The sequence below is a fragment of the Culex pipiens genome, chromosome 1 (assembly GCF_016801865.2).
Source record: "Culex pipiens pallens isolate TS chromosome 1, TS_CPP_V2, whole genome shotgun sequence".
In the NCBI taxonomy this organism is placed as follows: domain Eukaryota; kingdom Metazoa; phylum Arthropoda; class Insecta; order Diptera; family Culicidae; genus Culex; species Culex pipiens.
This window is the reverse complement of record NC_068937.1, coordinates 8,798,501-8,823,563: the sequence shown is the minus strand read 5'-3', so window position 1 is coordinate 8,823,563 and position 25,063 is coordinate 8,798,501. Positions and strand designations below refer to the sequence as shown.

Here is a 25,063-nt window from a genome sequence, read left to right as displayed (position 1 = left end):
AAAAATTTTTTTTTGCAATTCCGTCGTGAAATTACTTATTTTTCCTGTCATTCTTGAACGACGAAATAGCCTACTTTTCTGTACCAAAAATAACAGAATCGAATAGCAACACTTTTCAAAATAAATGCTGAAAAGTTCTACTTTTCAGCACTGAAATGGGTGCTGAAAGTTGAACTTTTCAGCACTTGTTTTGAAAAGTATCACTTTTCATCATTTTTTTGATTTAAACGATTTATTGACAAAATGCATGAAAATTTGACTTAAAATTTCACCCAATGGGTGTTTTTCGGAATTGCAAAAAATGTTGTATGGAACTCGTTGCAAAACTTGATTTTTTCAGCACTCGTCGTATTTATCCAACTCAGTGAACCTCGTTGGATAAATGTACGACTCGTGCTGAAAAAATCCTCTTTTTGCAACTTGTTGCATAAACTACCATTAAAGCATTTTCTTCAATTATTAATGCTGTTTTTATGCAACGAGCATTTCAATTCGAGAGTTATAAATAATAAGGGCGATGCAATTTAGGCAATTTAAATTACAAAAATCATGATATTCTAAAATAAGTTTTTCTTGTAGTATACGGAAATGCATCAAATGAATAATCGTGATAACTTTTGTTAAAACTTGCCATCATCGATTGAAAACTGGCAGTAATTGAAAAAAAAAAACAGTTTTATACTTGGCGGGAACAGCAAATTAACAGTCAAAATCAACAGAAATAAACCAGGAAAATTTCAGATGTATAGATTTGTTGATGAATTCTCTTTTCGTGAAGGATTTGCAAACGTAAAAAAGCAATTTGCAATTATAATAATATCAAAAATTTATTAAAATTTTCGAAAACTGACATTTGCCTTGCTAGCTCATTCTTGTTCGACTTTGACGAAATTCTAGTGAATTTGGATGTCCGTGTGGCCTAAACATTTCACATTTATAAAGTCATCCAACCACAACCGAGTCAATTCCAACACAAAAACCGTACTTCCTAAACCATTTAGGCCGTTTTCCGCTTCACCTGACCCTCGAATCCCCAGACACAAAACCGTTGACCACACGGCACCTCGGCCCGCACCAGGTGAGTTACGCTGAGCAATTACGACCCCTTCCCGTGTTTTATTTCCCAATTTGAATAAGTTATTATATCAAGTCCTTTTTCCGTAACTTTGAAATTCCCACACATCCTGTGTGCGCGAGCGCGCGCTCGATCCCGGTTGGAATTACCCCCAAATTAGGTGAGGCTAAAGATCGTTAATGAGCGGTGAAGCGGGCAGGTTTTGCCGGATTGGTCCAACCCTTTGATCAGTTTGAGGAGTTCGAGGAGCATCTGCCAGCCGTGGGCAATCGGTCATGAAACGTTTTTTTTTTGTTATTTATTCTTTCTACATCGATTTAATAGTTTTGAGGCAATTTATCACTCGACCGAATGTCGAATAAAATATTTGGACAGAACTTCTGAAAGGGCGGTGCGTCCCTCTGAAATCGAACCGAACAATTGAAGCGAACATTTTTGTTCGTGTAAAAGTTACAAATTTTTCGAGAAATCTCTATTATGAGCGTAAATTTATGTACCCATCGCTCCGAAGCTATTGTTGCCAATTTCACATATTACACAAGAAGGGAAAAAAAAGATAGTTTCGGGCCTCCAAACATTTGGTTAGCCAAACCTTCTTTTCTTTTGAACTTCAGTGAAAACCTTATGGGTACAAATTTTTCCTCACAAAAGGACACAAAGGCCGACCAAAAGGATGACCAGCTTTCGTTGGCCATCAGTCGGGCAAAAAGAGAAGGTATCGACTTAAAAAGATTCGTCTTTTGTCTTTTGGAACCTTTTTTTTATCAATTTTGACACATCTCTTTTTCGTCGCAACAGATCCCATTTTCGTTCGATTTTTCATCTGGACACAAAAGGAGATCTGCTCTCAATTTTGGAATCAGTTCTACAATGTGCCTTAAAAGTTGTGTAATTTCAAATGAAGATGTTTTAATTTTTGTGGTTCAAGCATCGCATGACTTGCTCAAAACTCGAAACCATAACAAACAAATGACAGGAATCACACCATGTGTGAAAATGATTGCATTTTTTACAAATGTCAAGAATTCGCGCCCCCTCTTTTTTTATTATACTTTCTTGTAATCGATTATACAGGCACTAAACTAAGCGATGAGCGTTTTTATATTGCCTCACGCAACGCACAGTGAACAACTGTGGACGTGTTCCACTTTGGGAAAAAGAACTCATGTATAGAAAGAAAAAAGTGTCAGTCACTTAAACGCTTCGCCGTCACGCGAACTGTCAGAAAACCACCCAACCGCATAATATGTGTGTGTGTTTTAGTTAGGCTTTGTTTTGTTTTCAATTTCAAGATTAGTATTGAAATGCAAATGAAAATTAAAAAAATTAAAAAATTGTCAAAATGTCAAACTTGTCAAAATTGTCAAAATTGTCAAAATTGTCAAAATTGTCAAAATTGTCAAAATTGTCAAAATTGTCAAAATTGTCAAAATTGTTAAAATTGTCAAAATTGTCAAAATTGTCAAAATTGTCAAAATTGTCAAAATTGTCAAAATTGTCAAAATTGTCAAAATTGTCAAAATTGTCAAAATGTCAAACTTGTCAAAATTGTCAAAATTGTCAAAATTGTCAAAATTGTCAAAATTGTCAAAATTGTCAAAATTGTCAAAATTGTCAAAATTGTCAAAATTGTCAAAATTGTCAAAATTGTCAAAATTGTCAAAATTGTCAAAATTGTCAAAATTGTCAAAATTGTCAAAATTGTCAAAATTGACAAAATTGTCAAAATTGTCAAAATTGTCAAAATTGTCAAAATTGTCAAAATTGTCAAAATTGTCAAAATTGTCAAAATTGTCAAAATTGTCAAAATTGTCAAAATTGTCAAAATTGTCAAAATTGTCAAAATTGTCAAAATTGTCAAAATTGTCAAAATTGTCAAAATTGTCAAAATTGTCAAAATTGTCAAAATTGTCAAAATTGTCAAAATTGTCAAAATTGTCAAAATTGTCAAAATTGTCAAAATTGTCAAAATTGTCAAAATTGTCAAAATTGTCAAAATTGTCAAAATTGTCAAAATTGTCAAAATTGTCAAAATTGTCAAAATTGTCAAAATTGTCAAAATTGTCAAAATTGTCAAAATTGTCAAAATTGTCAAAATTGTCAAAATTGTCAAAATTGTCAAAATTGTCAAAATTGTCAAAATTGTCAAAATTGTCAATATTGTCAAAATTGTCAATATTGTCAAAATTGTCAAAACTGTCAAAATTGTCAAAATTGTCAAAATTGTCAAAATTGTCAAAATTGTCAAAATTGACAAAATTGTCAAAATTGTCAAAATTGTCAAAATTGTCAAAATTGTCAAAATTGTCAAAATTGTCAAAATTGTCAAAATTGTCAAAATAGTCAAAATTGTCAATAATGACAAAAATGACAAAAATGACAAAAATGACAAAAATGACAAAAATGACAAAAATGACAAAAATGACAAAAATGACAAAAATGACAAAAATGACAAAAATGACAAAAATGACAAAAATGACAAAAATGACAAAAATGACAAAAATGACAAAAATGACAAAAATGACAAAAATGACAAAAATGACAAAAATGACAAAAATGACAAAAATGACAAAAATGACAAAAATGACAAAAATGACAAAAATGACAAAAATGACAAAAATGACAAAAATGACAAAAATGACAAAAATGACAAAAATGACAAAAATGACAAAAATGACAAAAATGACAAAAATGACAAAAATGACAAAAATTACAAAAATGACAAAAATGACAAAAATGACAAAAATGACAAAAATGACAAAAATGACAAAAATGTCAAAATTGTCAAAATTGTCAATATTGTCAAAATTGTCAATATTGTCAAAATTGTCAAAACTGTCAAAATTGTCAAAATTGTCAAAATTGTCAAAATTGTCAAAATTGTCAAAATTGTCAAAATTGACAAAATTGTCAAAATTGTCAAAATTGTCAAAATTGTCAAAATTGTCAAAATTGTCAAAATTGTCAAAATTGTCAAAATTGTCAAAATTGTCAAAATTGTCAAAATAGTCAAAATTGTCAATAATGACAAAAATGACAAAAATGACAAAAATGACAAAAATGACAAAAATGACAAAAATGACAAAAATGACAAAAATGACAAAAATGACAAAAATGACAAAAATGACAAAAATGACAAAAATGACAAAAATGACAAAAATGACAAAAATGACAAAAATGACAAAAATGACAAAAATGACAAAAATGACAAAAATGACAAAAATGACAAAAATGACAAAAATGACAAAAATGACAAAAATGACAAAAATGACAAAAATGACAAAAATGACAAAAATGACAAAAATGACAAAAATGACAAAAATGACAAAAATTACAAAAATGACAAAAATGACAAAAATGACAAAAATGACAAAAATGACAAAAATGACAAAAATGACAAAAATGACAAAAATGACAAAAATGACAAAAATGACAAAAATGACAAAAATGACAAAAATGACAAAAATGACAAAAATGACAAAAATGACAAAAATGACAAAAATGACAAAAATGACAAAAATGACAAAAATGACAAAAATGACAAAAATGACAAAAATGACAAAAATGACAAAAATGACAAAAATGACAAAAATGACAAAAATGACAAAAATGACAAAAATTACAAAAATGACAAAAATGACAAAAATGACAAAAATTACAAAAATGACAAAAATGACAAAAATGACAAAAATGACAAAAATGACAAAAATGACAAAAATGACAAAAATGACAAAAATGACAAAAATGACAAAAATGACAAAAATGACAAAAATGACAAAAATGACAAAAATGACAAAAATGACAAAAATGACAAAAATGACAAAAATGACAAAAATGACAAAAATGACAAAAATGACAAAAATGACAAAAATGACAAAAATGACAAAAATGACAAAAATGACAAAAATGTCAAAAATGACAAAAATGACAAAAATGACAAAAATGACAAAAATGACAAAAATGACAAAAATGACAAAAATGACAAAAATGACAAAAATGACAAAAATGACAAAAATGACAAAAATGACAAAAATGACAAAAATGACAAAAATGACAAAAATGACAAAAGCTACAAAAAAAAAAAAAAAAACAAAAAATATAAGATACAAATTTGGTAAAACAATTCTTGACTTTTTTTTGATAAGGTCCTATAAACAAATGTAAACATTGAGTGTATCCCGCTTACTCCGATGGACTTTGACATAAGGTGTGAAAGGGATACACTCAATGTTTACATTTGTTTATAGGACCTTATCAAAAAAAAAGTCAAGAATTGTAGAAATTTGCTACAAAAACATTACTTTTAGCTGAATTAGTCTTACCTCACCACATCGGGGTTTTAGTGAAAGGGTGCCAGTTTTTTATTCCAGCCAAACTGCCCGAACTAACTAACTTGTATCATGACCGGATGTAAAGTTCGTTAAGGTGAGCTGAGTGGCAGTTTTGGTGTTTTGTTTTTGTGGGTGAACTGGGGGAGATGGTCTCGCTTTGACCGTTAATTTCTGGTTGCAATCAAGAGAAGCAAGCTTCATAAAGGTGTAAATTGATTTTGGAACCGGTCAAAACGATGAAACTTTGTTTAGAGGGATGCCAGATCTTCATAGTTTTTGTCTGAATAATATTGCTTTGAGTTTTAATGACTTTTATCTGAAATTCTGAAAAGAATGAACAAACATCCTGAAAATTACTTCCTTAACCGTCTGACCCCAATTTCCACCACACTAATCAATTACTTCAACAACCCCTAATCCTTAACCAAACTACCCAAGTAGAAACAAAAGTCTCAACCTCTTTTGCCAAAATTCCGCGGTTGGTGTGGGAAACCTCCCCTCAAGAAGTCGCAAGTGCTAATATTAATATTTTCATTAACACCGAAAGTAATTAAAAAGTCTTCCCTCAAAGGAATTCGCCCGGGCAAGAAAGTTTGCGCGCCCCTCCTTAACTTTTTCAATTCTTTTTTTGTTTTTTGCTTAACGTTTCACAACTTTTCACTCTTTTTCTTCGGGGTGTACGGAAAAATCTTCGGGGGAAATTTAATCTCCTTAATTAGGAGGCATAAATTGCACACTCTCTTAGTTTCATGGGGGCCATTAAAATAAATAATAATTAAAACGGCTTGGCTTGGCTTGGCACGTGGTTTGCTTGGCTCCTGAAATTTGGGGTAATTTTTGTGTGAAGCAAGGGTAACGTTACGCTTTGGTGATGATGTTTTTGTATTTTTTTGGAAAATCCTCTCAAAAAACAAAGATTTTTATCGATTCTGCTGATGGGATTTGCGAGCACACACACACTGTGTGTCCACATAATCCCCAAAACACACAAAAACAAATGTCTCCTTACGCTTCAAGGATCAAGAGACTCGAACTGAAACCCATCACGGTGTGCAATCATTGTCAAACAATGCCTGGAGCAAATACACTTATGTCTGCATTATACAAAGGGAAGAAAGGACCCGATCCCAAAGAAAGGATGTAAATCGACTTAGTCGACTTGCAGGCGAAATCCACCTTATAGAGAGCCGACACGAACAAAAAAAATCAGTTTTCCCATCGGGACTCATCTTAACGTGGTGCATCCTTTCACCGCCGAGAAGAAAAGGGCGAAACTGTCGCAAAAAAAAAATGTCAACAAACAAAAGGACGCACACTCGACATGTCTCCCTGTAAGCCGTTTATCAACTCGCTGTTCAACAATGAGGCGGGTTTTCCCTCCACATTTTCTAGGTTAGGATTCGAAATAATCAGATTTCATCTAAAGCAGCAACATTAATCACATTGGCTCGATCAAGATGTTGCATTTGCAAGGTAGAAGTGCAGCTTATTTTCGAGAGGACCTCTTACTTCTAGTGAATGAAACCGTTTTTTGAAGAGGATGATGTCAGGCGTGAGGGACAATGATTTAAGGGGTGGCGCGGGAAAATATAAAGAGCTGGGAAAGTGGGTTTGAGGATGACAACAAGGACGAGATGCCGAGTAAGCCGAGGGAAGCCGCTGATTTTTGTTTTTTTTTTTCTCTGGCCAAAATGTGTAATCGAATTAAGCTGTTGTGCTAATATTTAAAAAACAGGACTCTGGAATGCATACACTTTTGCTATTTTTTTTTCTCCATTTTATTGAATGTGGAATATTCTTTTTCGTGCAAGCAAGCATACTTCCCGCAAAAAATCATATCAAGGTAAATAAAAATCTACTCTGCATAATTGTAAATCGAGTTCCTGCCAGAATACAAAAATCTAATAAATACTAAAATACTAAATACTAAAAAAATATACTAAACAAAAAAACAAACGATAAAAACTTATCTTATCAGAAAATCAAGAATATTGAATCTCTAATTTATTTTTTCGAACAAAATTAGTTTTGCGATATTATGCATTGTACTATGTTTTTGAAATGAGTCCAAAAAATGCAAAAACCTATTATTCAAACCTACACTCCCAACTTAAGAAAACGGAGAAATTTCCATACTAAGTACTATTTTCTTCAAGTTGGGAATTTACTCGAATTTTCTAACCTAGCGACGCAATTCCACAACAATCTAATTTTATAAATAATTTTAATTTGTTGTTATTTTTTTTGTAGACAGTGCAATAGAGGTGAGTAAAAAAAATATTTCGATTTTTCACGAAGTTTAGAAGAAAATTAAATGTGTGCACCATAAATCTTAGTGCAAAAAGCTCTGGTTGAGGTGCGCCGTTAAATCTTTTTGATGAAATATAAGTCTCATTGCATTAAACTTTTTTTTGCAACAGACTCTTCACAAAAAACTTTAAAAATATGCAAAAATAGTCTAGTAAAGCTAAGATAATTTCTAACGGTTTTTCGTCCTTTATTAACTGACAACCTAGTTTGACAGTTTTCAATAACAAATCTATTTACGTCCTAATGGAACATTTTTAGGATATTCATAAATATCAAGATTTATATAATGAGTTTGTAATTCATTTAATAAAATTTTCTATGCCTCAAATTAAAGTAAAATTATCTAATTTTTATGAAATAAACAAAGTATACAATTTTTTTAAATGTGTCCAATGTTGAAATCCAAACTGAAGAAATTTACGTTTTTTCATATGATTAAAGCTGTGTCCACGTTCTAACCGTTTCTGAATGATTTTCGTCAAAGTTTCCGTAATGATCAGGAATTTTCTGGAAAAGTAGGTAAATGTAAAAAAAAACCTTAAACAAAATAAAAAATGGAAAACTCTTAACCATACTTTTTATTATGTACCGTCATCAGGGGTGACATTTTGTCTGGGGGGTGAGATTGGGTCACACAAGTTTCAGCATTTTTTATGCCCCCCCAGACCTAATGTCACCCCTGATGACCTGATTATTCGTTTTAAAAGATGCATTTTTAACGCGTGAAATAAGGATTTTGATTTTTGGAAAATAACTAAAATATGTTCTAAAAACATGTCAAAAATCAGTTGAAGATGCAACATTAAATTCACTTCACATCTTTGGGTGATTTTTCTTTGTTTTTTCGATATAAAACCACTTTTTGAAAGAAAAACACCCCTTCAAAAATGCAAAAGCTAAAAAAATTCTACAATTTTCCTTTTTTGACTTTGTTGATTGTTGAGATACAGTCTCTTTAGTTTAAATTTTGTGAAAAAATATATTTATTTTTGGATTTTCTGGCGCTGGAGAATTTTATAATTTTTAAATGTAAATGTGATCCCTAAACCACCCCAAAATGATTAAGAATTTTCAAATCCAAGATGACGGTGATGCAATATTGAGAAAATGTATTAGGTAAATTAATAGGTGATTAGAGGGTGACGAGCGGGAATTCCCGAGAAATTTACCATTTTTGGACCTCTCGATTCCCGGGAAATTCGGTCGAGACTCCCGGGAAATTTAAACTTATAAATATCGAAGCAAAATTATATAAACTATAATCAGAAAAACATTCGAAAAATGTGTTTAGAACATTGAATGTCCAATGTTCGATGTTCAAGTTCGAATAAACCAATGTTTTTCTAATCTTCTTATTCAGAAAGTGTAAATTTTAACTTGTCAAAAATTTCAATAACTATAATTTAGAGAAGCCAAAAAAAGGTGGACCCCAAAATTTACCTTAAAAATTATTTAGCAGTTACACCCCAGATATAAAATCAAATGTTTTATTTTCAAATATTTTTTTTCTAATTTTTTTTTTTGCTTTTTCAAGTTAAGTTCAATTTCCATATCTTCTCTTGAGCATTGCAATCCAATCTATTTTTTTGTGAACAGTTGGGTTTTCCTGATAACTGTAAATATTTCTTCAATGAATATTTAATTTTTAACTTAAAAATTACAAATAAAAACAATTTAATTTGTTGCTTTGAGTCGTTGTTTATCATATTGCCAAATTCCCGATAATGGAAAATAATATATAAGCTATCTTTGTTATTTTTTTCAAAAATCTAATAACAAGTTTGTGAACCTTTTGAAAAATCACTCAGTGCAAATTAAGATTCGTAAATATTTTAAACTACAATTTTGAGTCTTAAAAAACTCAAGAAACGATTTTGTTTTTGCAGATTCAGAAAAAAAAATCAAAAGTTTTATATAGTTCCTCAAAACAATGAGGCTGCTTATATTAACGTTTCTTAGAATTAGTATGAATTAACAGTAACTGAATTCATTTAAATAAAACAAATTTATTAGTATTCATTTTAAATTTTTGACACTGTTGGCGTACTAAAAAAAAAGTTCCCGGGAATTCCCGGGAAATTGCCAAGTTCAACTCTCGATTCCTGGGAAATTGAAAATCTCGAGAATTGCCACCCTCTATAGGTGATGAACATGAACCATTCAAACTTTACTAAAATGGAATTGCAGATCTCGTGTAAGATGATAAAAGTAAGAAAATGAAATAAACACGAAGAATTTTTTGATCATAATTCGATTATCCAACTCTCAAACCTATAATAAATCGAACTTTGGATGATTGAGGCTTCTGAAATATTTAAAAAAAACTTAATTTTAAACCAGATTTTCGAAATTTTGAAACAATAAGTATGACAAAATACTTAATTACAGTTTTGCTACTATCAAAAATTTGCAAAATATCAATGAATTCATGTAATTTTTTTCTACATATAACGTTTTGTTGTTCCGAAATTCATAATTTGTAATAACATTACTAAGTCTTTATTTGAAATAAATATTCATAAATAAGCATTATACAATAAATTCTACATAATTAACAATCGACTTTTCAGGTTTTTTTTCTATTAACAATTGAATTTAGGTAAATTTAATTTTCTTGCCCCCCCCATTTTGGAGAAATTTTAAAGGGGGAGGGCAAATAGAATGTTCAATGAACATTGAGATTTTTTTTAGAATTTTTAAGCTTCCAGAGGCTGTACTTTGAATACCAGCAATCCAATCAAAATTGCAACAAAAAAAAACACTGCTAAATGATTTAGTAGTACTTTTAAAAAAGTCCAAATAATTTTTTTTTTGCTTTTTAGGCCGTTGCAAATATTTTTGAAAGTTTATGTTGCAACACCCCTTAAAAACAATCTAAAACGCATTTTCTGCATTGATAATCATATTTAGCATGTTTAGGCTCGTTTAAAAGTATTTTGAACTTTTATGAAATTACAATGTACAGCACCGCAAAAACTATTTTTTGCAATAAAAATAAATTGTCGTCAATTCTTAGATATTTTGGCAACTAATGAGTGCAAAACAACTGAACAGGTGTATAATGCATTTTTAAACACTTTTTCATTCAAATTTTAAAACCGTGGCTCGTGAATTTAATTTTTAAACTTTTTTATTTTTTTGACCTCCCCTTTCGACTTTGGTCAGAGTCGAGGGACATAAACTTCAAAAAATATTTGAAACGACCTTACTTTTTTTAAGCTGCCAAAATGCCAAAAAATTTCAAAATATATCGAATTTTAATTGATACTTTTATTAGCATTATTTTAATTTCAGAATGTCTTGAAATTTTGTTTTTGCTTTTAGTCCATTTGTTTTTTTTTTAGCTTCTTCAAATCTTCAAAGCTAATCTCCACAACCAACCACGTTTCCAACCCTCCAGCATTTCCTCAAAATACTCCCCCAGGCCACTCTTCTCACGAGGGCATCTTCATTATCTTTTGCACCAAGTTAACAGTACAAATAAAAAAAAGGAAGCCGCCACCACGGTCTTCCAGGTAAAATTATGATCCCTTAAATTGGATTAGGATCCGTGTTTCGTTCCCGTCCGGGAGTTGCGTTTGTTTTGCGCCACCGGCCCTCTTTAATTTCGCTTCACTTCTCCTGGGTGCAATCATAATTAGAAGCTTTTTTTAACACCGTGAGGCGTTTTCGGGAAAAGAAGTTTTTTCTCTGTTCTGCTCTCCTTTTTAAGGTAACGTCTAATTAGTGCTTAGTTAATTCGTTCCGCTGTTAACCACCACGCCGGGTTTTCTTTGAGGGTTCTTTTTTTTTGTTTGCTGGATTAGCACTCTTCCTTAAGGGAATTTCAAGTGATGGATGATCACGGTTGGCAGCCCCTCGAAGATGTTAATTGAATATTAGTGGCAGTTTTGTTTGTTTTTCGTTCGAGCTAGAATTACGTGAAGTTCAAGTTTTTCGAAATAATACACTCCACGATCGGTAAATCACCTGAACTCAATTCAAAGTCTCTCCCCCTTTTCTAGTACAAAACTTTCTGTTTAACTTCTGCGGTGTTAATTGTGCGGAAAAATGGCCACCTTCCGTGCCTGTTTGTGGACTTCCATCCAACCAACAGGCGGCATTGTTCCCCAAGTCACTGTGCTGCGTTCCACCTGGTGCACCACACCCAGGCTCAAAACCAATTATTGTTGGAAAATTTCATTGTTTTTACACCTAACACCGATCCACCACCCAGCAGCAGTCTCGCGAACATTGCTTGAAGTTTTCTCTTTTTAGAGCTCAGCTGAAGCAAATCGAGGAAAATTCTTTGAACGGAAGAATTAAATTTGAAAAAATGGAAATTAGCTCAGTTGGCTAGCGCGCCGCCTCCAACCCTTCGATCCTAGCTTCAAATCTCGTTCCAACAAAATTTTTTCAACTTTCCTATGTCCACACTTTCCGTGTCAAAGAGGGAGGTGTGGCCGGTGACCGCTTAGTGTGTGCACCGGGGGTAAAAAACGTCAACCGCGCGCCGTCACGCCGGGCTCTGCGGACGGAAGTGGCTGTTCGTTGGCCTGGCTTTGGTAAAGTTTGCCCAAGAAGAACAACAACGACACGCCGCGCCGTTTTGGGTGGACAAAGCGTAAACAGTTTTCACGTGCCACCACTTGGCAGCTGCTGCCGTTGGTTGACTGTAAGCCTGCAAAAGGGGGCTTTGAGGGGTTTTTATTTTAGTTTTGTTTTTGTTCTTTTCAACTGTTACTAAAGGTTTGTGTTGGGGAATGACAACAATGAGGAGGTGCGATTTGATGACCATTTTGTTGACAACGATATGAACACTTTTGAATTGTTTTAAAGAAAAAAAAATCGTGATTTTAATTGCATTTCCAATTGCAATAACAGTACGTTTTTTTTAAGAATTATAAAATTCTTACCAAGCAAAAGAAAGACTATTCAGCAATTTTGTGAAACTTCGGACAACAAATTTTTTTTGTGTTTTTGATTCGGATAAAATTTGGTATTTATGTACTTTTTCCAACTGTTTCTATAATAAACGAAATATTTGGCATCATTATTTTGTCCAAGCAACTCTCCACAAGTTTCTGCAGAATTCAAAAATGATGTGGTCAATGATTATTATTTTTGGGCCTTTTCAAATGTTTTAATTTTAAAAGCAAAAAACTTTCAAAAAAATCTGGTTTTCTCGTTGAAAAAAACACCTCTACTGATGTTCTTTTTTTATTCTTTTTTTGGATGCTCGTGGCAGCAGTCTGTGAAAAAAAACCAAGAACTCCGCAAGCAGTTTGCCACCTCACCTCACCTCACTTTTTTATTTAAATAATTTAAATTAAAAATATTATATTCGAAGGATCGTAATATTTAACGCCTAAAAAAATTTACCCTAGAATTCATTTTCAGGTATTCGATGCCTCCTTTTATACTGACTAGATAGGAATCCCAGCATGCTTAGTACAAGATAGCACAGAGGCATCGTACTGTAAAGCTTTTTAATGACATTTACATGTAAAAAAAATCAAGTTTATATTTAACAAAAATTGTGGCTATAGCTTTAAAAAGGTGCTCTATATCTAAATTTCTTTTAAGCGCTTTTTGATTGAAAATTTGATGTTACACACCTAAAAATAAGTCGAAGAAAACTTGTCAACTATTTGTTCACAGTTTTCGCAAATCATGATTTTGTATTTGAAAAATTGGCAAGGCCAAATGAGTTTTTATCTAGTTGAGCAATAGCATTTTGCATTTATTGTCATCTGAAACATATTCAAAAAGATTTTTTTTTCAAATGTGGCTATTTTGAGCAATTCTTTAGGTTCGTTTTTTGAAACTAAAAAAATCAAGTTTGTTTTTCTGAGCAGTCCAAAGCAATTCCTACAAGTTTGCCGAAGACTTTCAGATCCCTTTCAGATTGCTGAATATTTTAATTGCCGTCTTGTATGTACTGCCAACATTTAATAGAGACTCTTATGCACAAAATAGTGATACAAAATGCCTTCTATTTTCAAAGATAATGTGTACTATAAATTCACTAGATTTTGGGAAAATGGCTCATTTTTGGTTTCCACGCAAAAATTTTTATACAAATAAGGCAGCTTTATATAAGGATGCTAAGAATATAGAACTTTTTTACAAAACTTTGCTCTGCGAGTTGAATTTAGTTATTTGGGGTATTTAAAGCCTCCGAGCCAAATATGAGCAAATTTGTTCAATATTTACCCATTAATACTCTAAAAAATATTATGGAGAAATAAATTTGCCAACAATTTTGTATATCAATGGGGTTTTTCTTTGTTTTCTGCTTCTAGAGCTGGGGGATTTCTGATTAATCAGATGTTTTAAGCAAAGGACTATTCTTAACAGCTAAAAAAAAAATCAAAAAATAACTTCTCATCTTAATTAACTTTAAATGACTGAAAATTATCTTATTTGTCCCTAACATAAGGTCACATGTTACAAATCAATCGTAATATTAAATGTTTGTCTCTTTAGAAATGTTAGTTTTGACAAACAATTAAAAAAAATGTTTCATTTTCCATGATTGAAAATTTGACCATTCGTTGCTAAGATATTAGCATTAGAAAATATGGGAATGTTTGGATGAGACTTAAGAGCGAGTCCACGAGCAAAGCATACGCATCTCGCATCGACCTCACCAATCTCCCTGAAATTTTCAGGGGTTGTTTGTACATATAAAACTAGCATCTGGCCAAAATATGAGCACATTAGGTCAACGGGAAGTTGGGCAAATCGGGACACAAAATTTGAAGGTTCAAAAACGTCAAAAATCTTAAAAAGGCAAAATTCAAGATGCATCTGAAAGGGCTTAAAAATTGCAACAAAATGCAGTATAGAGCATCCCAATTGGTTAAATCTAAAGGGAGTTATTGGCATTTTAGTGAAAAATAGCATAATTTTCAAACTCAAATAAAAAAGTGTTCCATCCAAATATCAAATCGGTTCGACCTGCAGCTTGTAGGGGACGTCTGGGACTACCATCTGAAACCGAGAACGCTTTGGGTAAGGCAGTTTAACATATTAAATAGACACTTTTAATTTTAGTGAATTTTTTGGTTGTACATTTTCGCTCGGGGGACCCCTTAGTTCAAATTTTCCGGTGATAATTTTATCATATTCGTGTTTCTGAGACAATTTCACAATAGAAACATGCATAAAAATGTTTATTTTCATCAATTTTAACCCTTTAAAAAATAAAAGTTAAACAAAATCTTCGATTCACATTTATTGAAAATCAAGTTCGTTTCCAAGGATACTAGATGACACCAGAAAAAAGCAGCTTCTTAATTTTTCATAACATTCATTTTTTAAAGGGTTAAAATTGATGAAAATAAACATTTTTATGTATGTTTCTATTGTGAAATTGTCTCAGGAACACGAATATGATAAAATTATCACCGGAAAATTTGATCTAAGGGGTCCCCCGAGCAAAAATGTACAACCAAAAAATTCACTAAAAGTAAAAGTGTCTAGGGGAAAGTGGGGCAAGTGTAACAAGCTAAGGAAATGCTCGTTATAACCCATCAAAAACCTTAAAAAATCTGTCGGATTTTTTTAAAATCATCTTATTCCAGGTCTTGTCTAAGACTTTGATAGAACAAGTCTTTAAAAAAATCTGTTTTTAAATGTAAAAAACTGATTTTAAAAATTTTGATTTTCCGTACGTTTTTCTCAACTAGTGGGGCAAGACGAACAACTCGTTGGGGCAAGATGAACAATGCATGAAACAACATGTTAATTTGCTAACAATTGAACTTTTATCACTTAAATACATCAGATTAGAATGTATTTGAAACGTTTATTTCATTTTTAGATTAAATAATAATATTTTACTAAAAATTTGATCGTTTTCACGAAAAAAAATTATTACTAAGATGAATAAATGGAAATTTTCATAATATCACTATATTTTTCAGGGACAATTTTTTTTAACAATTGTTTATCAGTTTTTAAGTACTTTTATGTTTTTATTTCCCAATAAAATATGTTGCTGCAGCAATTCGTAATTTTTTCCATACTAAAAATCCATATGGTACACTTGCCCCACCTGCACAAGATTTATTAAAAGCTCTCAACAAAAATAACCAAAAGGTAAATCATACTTTATAATAGGTGCAAGTCATTGGTAGGGACACTACTGATCTAGGAAAAATATTATTTTTATAAAATGAGCCTTAAAACGAACACTAAGCCTTATTTTGTACTATCCAAATATTATAAGAAAACAAAGGTTTTGTAAAAAACTTCATTAAATCTTATGCCCCATGGCGTTTACGTCGTTTTGGTGGTTACGTGGTAGTAGAATCAGCTAATTGCATTGCTAGCAACAATTCCTCATACTGGAAACAATCAAAATTGTAAAAATTACGGCCGTACGAGCGATTGTTCCTCTTGCCCCATATGGTCGTCTTGCCCCACCTTCCCCTATTTAATATGTTAAACTGCCTTACCCAAAGCGTTCTCAGTTTCAGATGGTAGTCCCAGACCTCCCCTACAAACTGCAGGTCGAACCGAGTTGATATCTGAATGGAACACTTTTTTATTTGAGTTTGAAAATTATGCTATTTTTTCACTAAAATGCCAAAAACTCCCTTTAGATTTAACCAATTGGGATGCTCTATACTGGCAGATTGGTGAGGTCCAAACGACATCCCATACAAAGGGGTATGCCCTGTTCGTGGACTCGCTCTAAAAGCTTAAATTTTCTTGTCTCTTGGGCAATTTTATTAAAAAAATTCTGAACTTTTCAACAAAATATTTTCAGGAATGGACAATCATGGACACTATTTTAGAAATTTTTCAGTTAACATTAAACTTTAAGTGGCTACATATATCTTGAAAATGGTGCACTTTACCAAAAAATCGGTGAACTTTTCGAAGGCAAATTGGATTTTATTTTAAATAGCTTAGATTTTTTTTGATAGCATTTATATTTTTTCCAAAAAAACAAATAAAAAATCATTACTAAGCGATTTTTTTAACATACTTTCCTATGGCTCAAAAGTAGCGTTTTTCCTCCTAAAACAATCCAAAAATTCAAAAAATAAGGATTTTATGAATTTGTTTTTTTTTGTGAAAAAAGTTGATCAGCACAAAACAAATTCGTGTGCCTTTTTTACGGAATATACATCAAAATACCTGCAACTTTGTCGAACACACCAAATGGCTTAGAAAATTCCTTCAACAGATTTTACGAATATTTAGGTATACCATAAACCGGGGTGACATTGATTGGGTTTCAATTTATTTCCAGAATATTTTTCAACTGGTAAGGTTTTTCTCAAGATTATTATTTTAAAAACATGTACTGGGGTAGCCCACACAATGTTCATGCAATATTTAAAAAAAATCTTTCAACAGTGTTTAAAAATATGATTATAACAAAATTCTTAGTTCGAATTCCGGGGTGACTTTGAAAGTCATAGTTTTTCTTTTTAAAATCGGATTTATGGCGTTCTAACTTTATTTTCACGTCAGTTAATTTAACACTTTGGTTGCTGATAAAGCTTTAAAAAAACAGTGTTTTATTAAGTTAACTAAGTTTATTAACAAAATATATATAAATTATAGGTAAAATTGTTAAAAAGTCAGAATTTTGCCTAAAAACCTTTTTAAAAAAGTTTTGTTTATAAAACAATCGATTGTTATTACATTTTAAACTGAATTTGCACATGCCTTTAAATTTGAAGTTTTTTTTAATTATATTTCAAAAACACTTAATATTAATTATTCACAAATTTTTTCACCTTCTCCTAATGGAAAATTGCCCAAAGAATCCGAAAAATGCATTCCTTTTGTTCCGATTTGAAATCATGTTCGTTGAGAAAAAATAATGTTATTCATTCACATTTTCATAATTATAGTTAATTAACAATTTAAACTTTTCAAAAAATTTATGAAAACTTCTACTTTGAACACTTCTCTACCATGGTCATTATGATTCCATAGCATTCCATACTTATTAAATTTGAGCTCTTCTTTTTGCGGAAAAACCTATCAAAGTCACCCGTTTTACGGTATAAATTGAGTTGTACTGGGCAGCATATAATTGGCATTTATTTTATTATTAGAATAAAAAGTTATAATCTGGTGCACTCTTTAAAAAAAATAAGAGAATTGTACAAAACAATGAGGTAAACATGAGTAAACAAACGCAACCAGGAAGGAGGTTAACATTGCAAAAAAAAATCGAATAAAAGAAAACAATAAAGAAAGACTTCCCCCCTTCCCACTTCTACCTCTCTCAATGCACTTCCCAACGCCTAATATTGCACACCATTCCCATTGAACGTGTAAAAAATGCGCGCACGTTTTTCAAGTTTTCCTCGTTTTGCACACCTACAATTTCCGGTTGTCGGTTATTTTCTGCCCTCACCTTCCTCCCCCCTAACTCTCCTCCCCACATTCCCCACCCAAACACACAAATCAAACGCTTCGTTGCATCCGTTTTGCTGGCTGCCTAGCTGGCTTTCCGTGGTTCACTGATCATTTGTCACTTTGGGCTGGAAAAATGGCAAACAATGGTGTGGGGAAAACTTCCCCTTCTGTTTTGAAGATAGTTTTTTTTGTTTGTGGAGGGGGGTTTTCCTCAAAAAGTCACTCAAGACGTTCGCGCCCAAAATTTGTGCCAGCCAAGATTCGGCCGAAAGTGTCAGGTTGTTTCGAAATGGCGGGCAGCCGGAAATTGAAATTTTAACCAAACAGCGTCTTTTGATTGAGTTTTGGGGTGGGGGCTTCCACGAGCAAGAAAGGATGCGCCAACGTAAGTTTTTTTTTGTTTATAAAAAGAAGGATTCTTTTTCTTGACCTGATTGAGGCCAACCAATAAGACTGCGGCGAACACGCAAAGTGGCAACCACTTGGAAAAATGGATTTATTTATAAGAAACTGGTTTGCGGAATCGAGCAATATGGTGCATTTTAAAGTTTTAATTAGAATCGTGCTGGCTTCTGGGAACGAATTGAGGCTATTCGTGGCCGGAAGTTGAGCTGACTTTTGATTATATTGAGGTTGGATTGAGTATCCTCTTTTTGGTTGCAGGCAATTATTGGAAATTTTTCTCACCCTCAAAAAATTTAATCATAAACTAACTAATAGCAAAATTGACGCATTCGCTCATAAACCTCATCTTATGAACCCCCTCAATCCAACAACTTGCAAAACCCAAGCCGGCACCCACCAGAATCAACCCCAATATCGAGACCACCGACAACAACCCCAGAACCAAACCCTCTTGGTTTTTCCAGCACCCAGCCCAAAGCCGAAACACAGAGTGGTAGCACATTTTCCGGCCGTAAAATGTTGGGCACAGTTGTGGGCTTAAAGATGTTGTCGAGAGAGGGTCGAGAACTTGGTCCGGAGAGGACGAAAAAAAAAACTCGAATTACACAACCCTCTTGTTTTTTTCCAGCACACCCCTTTATTTTTGCACAGAAATGTGTGCACCAAATGAAAACATAAATTTTCACTCACCGATCGAGAATCGGAAAGCGGCCTAATGTTCAGCTTTTTTTCTTTTTTTCCTTGTTTTGCGTTGAGAATCAAATCGGGCTTCTTCCGATTACGATTTTGCGATTACCTTTCTAGTTTTGAGAAAAGGTATTGCATTTAAATGCAAAATACCATGCCAATTTGCAAGCTATTACAACTGTCAAAATTGTCAAAATTGTCAAAATTGTCAAAATTGACAAAATTGTCAAAATTGTCAAAATTGTCAAAATTGTCAAAATTGTCAAAATTGTCAAAATTGTCAAAATTGTCAAAATTGTCAAAATTGTCAAAATTGTCAAAATTGTCAAAATTGTCAAAATTGTCAAAATTGTCAAAATTGTCAAAATTGTCAAAATTGTCAAAATTGTCAAAATTGTCAAAATTGTCAAAATTGTCAAAATTGTCAAAATTGTCAAAATTGTCAAAATTGTCAAAATTGTCAAAATTGTCAAAATTGTCAAAATTGTCAAAATTGTCAAAATTGTCAAAATTGTCAAAATTGTCAAAATTGTCAAAATTGTCAAAATTGTCAAAATTGTCAAAATTGTCAAAATTGTCAAAATTGTCAAAATTGTCAAAATTGTCAAAATTGTCAAAATTGTCAAAATTGCCAACAAAACAACAAAACAACAAAACAACAAAACAACAAAACAACAAAACAACAAAACAACAAAACAACAAAACAACAAAACAACAAAACAACAAAACAACAAAACAACAAAACAACAAAACAACAAAACAACAAAACAACAAAACAACAAAACAACAAAACAACAAAACAACAAAACAACAAAACAACAAAACAACAAAACAACAAAACAACAAAACAACAAAACAACAAAACAACAAAACAACAAAACAACAAAATAACAAAACAACAAAACAACAAAACAACAAAACAACAAAACAACAAAACAACAAAACAACAAAAAAAACAAAACAACAAAACAACAAAACAACAAAACAACAAAACAACAAAACAACAAAACAACAAAACAACAAAACAACAAAACAACAAAACAACAAAACAACAAAACAACAAAACAACAAAACAACAAAACAACAAAACAACAAAACAACAAAACAACAAAACAACAAAACAACAAAACAACAAAACAACAAAACAACAAAACAACAAAACAACAAAACAACAAAACAACAAAACAACAAAACAACAAAACAACAAAACAACAAAACAACAAAACAACAAAACAACAAAACATCAAAACGACAATACAACAAAACATCAAAAAAGTATTTTTTGTCAATTTTGTCATTTTTGTCATTTTTGTCATTTTTGTCATTTTTGTCATTTTTGTCATTTTTGTCATTTTTGTCATTTTTGTCATTTTTGTCATTTTTGTCATTTTTGTCATTTTTGTCATTTTTGTCATTTTTGTCATTTTTGTCATTTTTGTCATTTTTGTCATTTTTGTCATTTTTGTCATTTTTGTCATTTTTGTCATTTTTGTCATTTTTGTCATTTTTGTCATTTTTGTCATTTTTGTCATTTTTGTCATTTTTGTCATTTTTGTCATTTTTGTCATTTTTGTCATTTTTGTCATTTTTGTCATTTTTGTCATTTTTGTCATTTTTGTCATTTTTGTCATTTTTGTCATTTTTGTCATTTTTGTCATTTTTGTCATTTTTGTCATTTTTGTAATTTTTGTAATTTTTGTAATTTTTGTCATTTTTGTCATTTTTGTCATATTTGTCATATTTGTCATTTTTGTCATTTTTGTCATTTTTGTCATTTTTGTCATTTTTGTCATTTTTGTCATTTTTGTCATTTTTTGTCATTTTTGTCATTTTTGTCATTTTTGTCATTTTTGTCATTTTTGTCATTTTTGTCATTTGTGTCATTTGTGTCATTTGTGTCATTTGTGTCATTTGTGTCATTTTTGTCATTTTTGTCATTTTTGTCATTTTTGTCATTTTTGTCATTTTTGTCATTTTTGTCATTTTTGTCATTTTTGTCATTTTTGTAATTTTTGTAATTTTTGTATTTTTTGTAATTTTTGTCATTTTTGTAATTTTTGTAATTTTTGTAATTTTTGTAATTTTTGTAATTTTTGTAATTTTTGTAATTTTTGTAATTTTTGTAATTTTTGTAATTTTTGTAATTTTTGTAATTTTTGTAATTTTTGTAATTTTTGTAATTTTTGTAATTTTTGTAATTTTTGTAATTTTTGTATTTTTTGTAATTTTTGTAATTTTTGTATTTTTTGTAATTTTTGTCATTTTTGTAATTTTTGTAATTTTTGTAATTTTTGTAATTTTTGTAATTTTTGTAATTTTTGTAATTTTTGTAATTTTTGTAATTTTTGTAATTTTTGTTATTTTTGCAATTTTTGCAATTTTTGTCATTTTTGTCATTTTTGTCATTTTTGTCATTTTTGTCATTTTTGTCATTTTTGTCATTTTTGTCATATTTGTCATATTTGTCATTTTTGTCATTTTTGTCATTTTTGTCATTTTTGTCATTTTTGTCATTTTTGTCATTTTTGTCATTTTTGTCATTTTTGTCATTTTTTGTCATTTTTGTCATTTTTGTCATTTTTGTCATTTTTGTCATTTTTGTCATTTTTGTCATTTTTGTCATTTGTGTCATTTGTGTCATTTGTGTCATTTGTGTCATTTGTGTCATTTTTGTCATTTTTGTCATTTTTGTCATTTTTGTCATTTTTGTCATTTTTGTCATTTTTGTCATTTTTGTCATTTTTGTCATTTTTGTCATTTTTGTCATTTTTGTCATTTTTGTCATTTTTGTCATTTTTGTCATTTTTGTCATTTTTGTCATTTTTGTCATTTTTGTCATTTTTGTCATTTTTGTCATTTTTGTTATTTTTGTCATTTTTGTCATTTTTGTCATTTTTGTCATTTTTGTCATTTTTGTCATTTTTGTCATTTTTGTCATTTTTGTCATTTTTGTCATTTTTGTCATTTTTGTCATTTTTGTCATTTTTGTCATTTTTGTCATTTTTGTCATTTTTGTCATTTTTGTCATTTTTGTCATTTTTGTCATTTTTGACAATTTTGACAATTTTGACAATTTGTGTCCTTTTTGTCCTTTTAGACAATTTTGACAATTTTGACAATTTTGACAATTTTGACAATTTTGACAATTTTGACAATTTTGACAATTTTGACAATTTGTGTCCTTTTTGTCCTTTTAGACAATTTTGACAATTTTGACAATTTTGACAATTTTGACAATTTTGACAATTTTGACAATTTTGACAATTTTGACAATTTTGACAATTTTGACAATTTTGACAATTTTGACAATTTTGACAATTTTGACAATTTTGACAATTTTGACAATTTTGACAATTTTGACAATTTTGACAATTTTGACAATTTTGGCAATTTTGACAATTTCGACAATTTTGACAATTTTGACAATTTCGACAATTTTGACAATTTTGACAATTTTGACAATTTTGACAATTTTGACAATTTTGACAATTTTGACAATTTTGACAATTTTGACAATTTTGACAATTTTGACAATTTGGACAATTTTGACAATTTTGACAATTTTGACAATTTTGACAATTTTGACAATTTTGACAATTTTGACAATTTTGACAATTTTGACAATTTTGACAATTTTGACAATTTTGACAATTTTGACAATTTTGACAATTTTGGCAATTTTGACAATTTTGACAATTTTGACAATTTTGACAATTTGGACAATTTTGACAATTTTGACAATTATGACAATTTTGACAATTTTGACAATTTTGACAATTTTGACAATTTTGACAATTTTGACAATTTTGACAATTTTGACAATTTTGACAATTTTGACAATTTTGACAATTTTGACAATTTTGACAATTTTGACAATTTTGACAATTTTGACAATTTTGACAATTTTGACGATTTTGACAATTTTGACAATTTTGACAATTTTGACAATTTTGACAATTTTGACAATTTTGACAATTTTGACAATTTTGACAATTTTGACAATTTTGACAATTTTGACAATTTTGCCATTCTTGGTCTTATTTAATATCTGTTAATTTTACTGAAATTTTATTGTTTATTAGCTCAATTTCCATTCATAAAATTTAAGAAAATTTGATGAGAAAATCTGATGAAAATCCGACAGAAAACTTCAAATTTTGCTCGATTTGTTTAGCAGCTGATTCGACGAATCCTGCAACCACCAATAAAATTAGATTGAATAAAATATATTTCATCAATTAATAAAACGTTTACAACACAATTTTGGAAACTTTGCTTCAAATCACGGATTCTGATGTTTGCTCACAATAGCCAAATAGCAAAACGCTCCACATCGTGGAACTGGTTGCGACACCAAGAACGCCCCACCGTCCGGCGATCGCTTGAACAACTCGGCCCTCCGTGACGCTCCTCCGGCCGATTCCGTGTACGCCTCGTACACCGGTTTGGACGCCGCTTCTCCCGTCATTTCCGACCCGAAATTAGGCTGAAAAGCGTGTTCAAGATTAGTTGCTTGTTCAAGGTGACCATTTGCCAAACCTCACCATCAAATGCGCCGAGTTGAGCACGTACCCCGGCGGGGGTTGCTGATCGAATGGGGGCAGCAGGGCGCCCTGTTCGCAGTTCCGCGCCAGGTAGAACAGAAAGTCGTTCCGCAGCTGCACCTCCTCCAGGGTTTGGTTGGCGCCGGCTAGCTTGTGAACCCACGCCTCCACAACCCGCCGCTCGGACAGCTTTAGCCGGCCCATCAAGGTGCGGATTTCGTGCACCATAAAGTTAAAGTCGTAGTTCAGCTCCTGCAGCAGCTCGTCCATCGTTCCGGTCGCCATTTTGAATGTGGGGATGACGTTTGACGCGAGTGCAGAAAAAAGTTGGACTACTTTGATTGGTTTGTGATTTGTTGAGTGGAAATTGATCAGAATCAAAAATTATGAAGACAAATATGGGCCATTCATAAACCACGTGAATTTTTTTTCATTTTTAATTTAAAAAAAAACTAAGCTTAGAAAATTTTCACACTGCTAAGTGATTACATTTACCTCTTTTGTCTCCCATTTTATTTTGGCTAATTCGATATCAGATGGAACATATTGCAGCGATAGGTGGTGCTTCCCACCGCCACCGAAAACACCCCGAATTCCGGAGTCTCGCCTTCTGGGCTTCTGGGTTCTGGGTTCTTTCTAATCCAGCTTGAAAATAGGATATGCTATTAAAGTTACACACTCACCAACTTCTTCTGCTTCTTTTATTCTGTTTGGTTCCGCTGCTACTGATTCGAAACATGATAGGGTGACAGTTTTGGGTTTGATTTGGCACTGTGAAAATATTTATTAATTTTAATCAACAAATTTCACCATTAGTTTTATTCTAAATTGATGTAATTTTACATAAATTTGTCCGTAAAATTAAATTACAATAAAAATAATGGAAAGATCACCTTGGTGATGAAATTTTACATAATTTCTGATGTAAAATTACACAATTCTGTGTATGCAGAATTGTAATTTTACCTCAAAAACATGTAAAATTACATTAGCGGAGTCAAATTTTCATCTTTTCCGTTGCAATTTCTCGTTTATGTAAAATTACATCAATTTTATGAAATTTACAAAAAAAACAGCTTCTGAAATTTTACATTTTCATCTGTGCAAAGATAATCCCAAAAGAAGAGTAACAATTTCAAATCCGATGATTTGGCCATCAAATCCTGGGCACCGGCAGACCTGGCAACGGAAAAGGGGTGAATTTTGGAGGGGTCGGTTGTCATCGATGATGGGGTGGTCCGATTTTTTTCCCTCCAGAGTGAAAGCAGGGGAAACGAAAGAGTTTAGCAGCGAAAACTGTGTTTACTGCAACATAAAACGGCGCTCATTAGCTTATTGAA

General features: G+C 31.3%; 1 protein-coding gene across 1 annotated transcript; it reads right to left on the bottom strand.

The window, feature by feature from the left end:
- Window positions 1-23,401: 23,401 nt before the first annotated feature.
- On the bottom strand, window positions 23,402-24,047 carry LOC120413302 (uncharacterized). The gene is made up of 2 exons (XM_039574063.2): window positions 23,724-24,047; window positions 23,402-23,665 (listed from the first exon to the last, which is right to left on the bottom strand). Exons 1-2 carry the CDS (start codon window positions 24,006-24,008, stop codon window positions 23,462-23,464), a joined length of 489 nt encoding a protein of 162 aa, XP_039429997.1. The 5' UTR covers window positions 24,009-24,047; the 3' UTR covers window positions 23,402-23,461.
- Between the last annotated feature and the right edge of the window lie 1,016 nt (window positions 24,048-25,063).

Coding starts and splice junctions, on each gene's coding strand:
- LOC120413302 (XM_039574063.2), bottom strand. CDS start 24,008: ATGGCGACCGGAACGATGGACGAGCTGCTGCAGGAGCTGAACTACGAC. Junction 23,666..23,723: donor TCAACTCGGCGCATTTGATG/GTGAGGTTTGGC, acceptor CACGCTTTTCAG/CCTAATTTCGGGTCGGAAAT.